The 3,013-nt window shown below is 47.6% G+C and overlaps 1 protein-coding gene across 1 annotated transcript in view; it reads left to right on the forward strand.

The window, feature by feature from the left end:
- The window catches only part of TEKT1 (tektin 1), a 38,692-nt gene extending 36,185 nt beyond the window's left edge, over positions 1–2,507 (forward strand). Inside the window, exons 6-7 of the mRNA XM_006899765.1 lie at positions 885–1,081; positions 2,269–2,507. Of these exons, the coding sequence (XP_006899827.1) occupies positions 885–1,081; positions 2,269–2,476 (405 nt within the window). The 3' untranslated portion in view covers positions 2,477–2,507. The remainder of the gene's footprint in view (positions 1–884; positions 1,082–2,268) is intronic.
- The last annotated feature ends 506 nt before the right edge of the window (positions 2,508–3,013 follow it).

A 3,013-nucleotide genomic window follows, 5' to 3' on the forward strand; every position in this document is an offset into this window, starting at 1 on the left:
GATCTCTTCCAGTCAGTTGGCCAAGTGGTTGTTCTCCAGATTTCTTGGCACAACTTGGTGAGCACGTCCAGGGCAGCATCTGTTAACTGAAATATATCAAGTCCAAGTGACTCCTAAGTAATCTTTTTTTTGAGCACAAAAGCTGCCCTCAGAAATAACACCACTACCAGGATTGAACTGCTCTTCCTCCTTCACCAGGATGCTAGAAGCTGATACTGATCAAAGCAAACCAAGTGTCCACAGAGTTGATTCCAACTCTTGACAACTGACAAATGCCAGAGTTGAACTAAACTTCAGAGGCTGTTTTCCAAAGTAGACTACCAGACGTTTCCTTTGAGGTTCTTCTGGGCTGATTTGAACCTTCAACCTTTTGAGTAGCAGCTGAGTACACTGCATCACCAGGAGTAGGTGGAATTAATAAGGATGGGGGAAGCTCTCTGGCCAAGATACAGGGGTACTTTCAACCATAGTAAAGAGCCTTTACTGTTTTTTGTTGCCTCTGAAATCCCACTGGAGGGTCAGCTATGGGTAGTTCTTAGTCTACGATACACCACCATCACCACAACCACCAGAGTAGACCAACAGCCTTGTTTGTGGAGGAGTGACCCCTGACCTCCAGATGTTCTTGAAGGAATTTGAATTGTTTGGGTAGAGACGAGTTAACAGTGATTGGTCATGACTGTGAGGGTCTCAGGCTGGTCGGCTACTAGCAACCACTATTCTCAGGAAGAGAGATCAGATGGATTTTGCTGTCCTGCTTTAGATAGAAATCTGGGGGTGCCTCTCCCTGACCTACGTCATCACAGCCGACTTGTAGAACTCCTACGATGTCTGCTGGCGAGACATCTTGGAGAGCAAAGCTGGGTCTCTCTGATCCTTGTAAGGTCATGGAAGAGATTGCTTCCCAGGAGAAGAACATTGAAGCTCTCGAAAAAGCCATCACTGACCAAGAAGGGCCCGCCAAGGTGGCTCACACGCGCCTGGAGACCAGGACGCATCGGCCGAACGTGGAGCTGTGTCGCGACAACGCGCAGTATAGACTGATCAAGGAGGTCCAGGACATCAGCCACAACATTACAAGGTGGGTTTCTTTGTCTCCTCCTAGGCTTTCAGTAATAAACTGAACCGCAGATTGGGTGGCTTAAAACAGCAGGTGTAAGACTGAGAAAAACTGGATGAAATATGTTTACAGCATTGAAGTCTATGGGGGAGAGAATAGTTTAAAAGTATTATATTTTAGGGCATTATGTTTATCGTAGGAGTATGCAATGAGGGTTGCAGAGTGGATTATATTTGGGGTTGGGGTTGGGATTAGGGGAGGTGCGGGGGGATTGTGTACCAATGGGGGAGTTTTTCTTTTGCTTTTCAAGGAGAGGAGCAAACGGGGGGAGGCGGGGAGAAGGGTGCAACAATGAATGAATGGAATTCCAAAATCTCTGTAGATGTTCATTGAAATGAAAAATAAATAAATTAAAATATCAGTGGGTTGGCCGGGCCATTCTCCCTCTGAATTCTGGAGAGGAAGCCTGTGCTTGTCTCTCTCCCAGCTTTTAGTGGCCCAGGGCACTCCTTGACTTGAGGATGCATCTTTACAAGCCTGTTCTTCCTGTCTGCCTGGCCTCTTCCCCCACCCCCCACCTTCTCTTTTATAAGGACACCACTATGGCTTGGAGCCCATTGAGCTATGACCTCATTTTAGTAACTTCTGCAAAGACCCTCTTTCCAAACAAGGTCATGCTCACAGGTCCTAGGGATTAGTTAGGATTTGAACATAGTTATTTTGTTGTTTGTTTGTTTTTCAGTTATAGTTCAACCAAAAACTGTATGCCAGTCACCAGACAGTTACTAGTGGGCTTGATTTAAAGGCAGATTGTAAACAGAGGCAGGCTGTGTGGTCCTGAGTGAGGCCAGGTGGAGTGAGGGTGTCTTTGTCTATAATGTTTGATTGGTTGTTTCCTAACTTGACTTCCGTCTCTACCAAAGCTAGCCAGTTGCTGCCAAGGAAGAATTTGGTCCCAGTGCTTTATTTTTTTTTTCTAAAAAGCCCCCAATCCTGGTATTTAGCTAACAATTTGAGTTTTTAAATGTCATTCATGGGAATGAAGTGTGATGCATCTGGCCCCTAGCCATCCATTTGACATCTCTGTGCAGCAGAGAGGATTCTCTATTGAATGCATAGATAGGTTTTGGGGTGGGTTTTTTTTTCTTCCCCAAAGAAAGAGATTCAGAGTGCTAATTTGTTCCCAAATATTCTTTCCTGCCTCTTAGATTAAAGGACACATTAGCCCAAGCTCGGGTGGAGCTGAAGGGGCTGAACCGCAGACAGCTTGCCCTGCAGGAGGAGATTCAAGTCAAGGAGAACACCATCTACATCGACGAGGTGCTGTGCATGCAGCTGAGGAAGTCCATCCCGCCCCAGGTTGGGGAAGAGCAGGGGGGCTGGGTTGGGGGCCTCTGCCCAGATGCTGTCTGCTAATAGCAGGCCGAGTGGGCAATTCTCATTAAACTCTGTCAGCGGCAGCCACACAGGCTCTCATTTCGGCTCACTATTAGCTCTGGGCTGTGAGTGCAACCTGGCTTCTGACACCTTAAAGGTCTGGTCTGCTGTTGCTGGTGGCATGGTTGGTGGCTGTTTAACAGTGAGATTGTGGATAGTATTAGCACTTGGACCACTTGTGTTAGAGAACCTGAGGCTTTGGCGGTGGATTTGGTTAAGTTCAGTGGTTGGGCGGGATCCCAGACCCCATGACCAGCCTCCTCATGAGATGACATGGAAGCATTGCTCTTGGTTCTCAAAGCCCCCTTTTCCTAGAAGTCTGTGCATTCAAGACATGCAAAAACGTGCATGAAAGAAGAGCAGGCCGCACTGGAGGCCTCTCAAGTCTTTCCAGATATTGTAGGCGTCTCTCTGGCCTTCCTTTCCTTAGGCTGAAATGAAGAGTACACCTTCCAACTCAGCCTTCCATCGCAGGGGGAGCAGCCGAGGAGAGGGCGAGCCAGGTCGCCATTGTCT

The sequence above is a fragment of the Elephantulus edwardii genome, unplaced genomic scaffold, assembly GCF_000299155.1.
Source record: "Elephantulus edwardii isolate Elephantulus edwardi_28Jun2011 unplaced genomic scaffold, EleEdw1.0 scaffold00267, whole genome shotgun sequence".
Classification (NCBI taxonomy): Eukaryota; Metazoa; Chordata; class Mammalia; order Macroscelidea; family Macroscelididae; genus Elephantulus; species Elephantulus edwardii.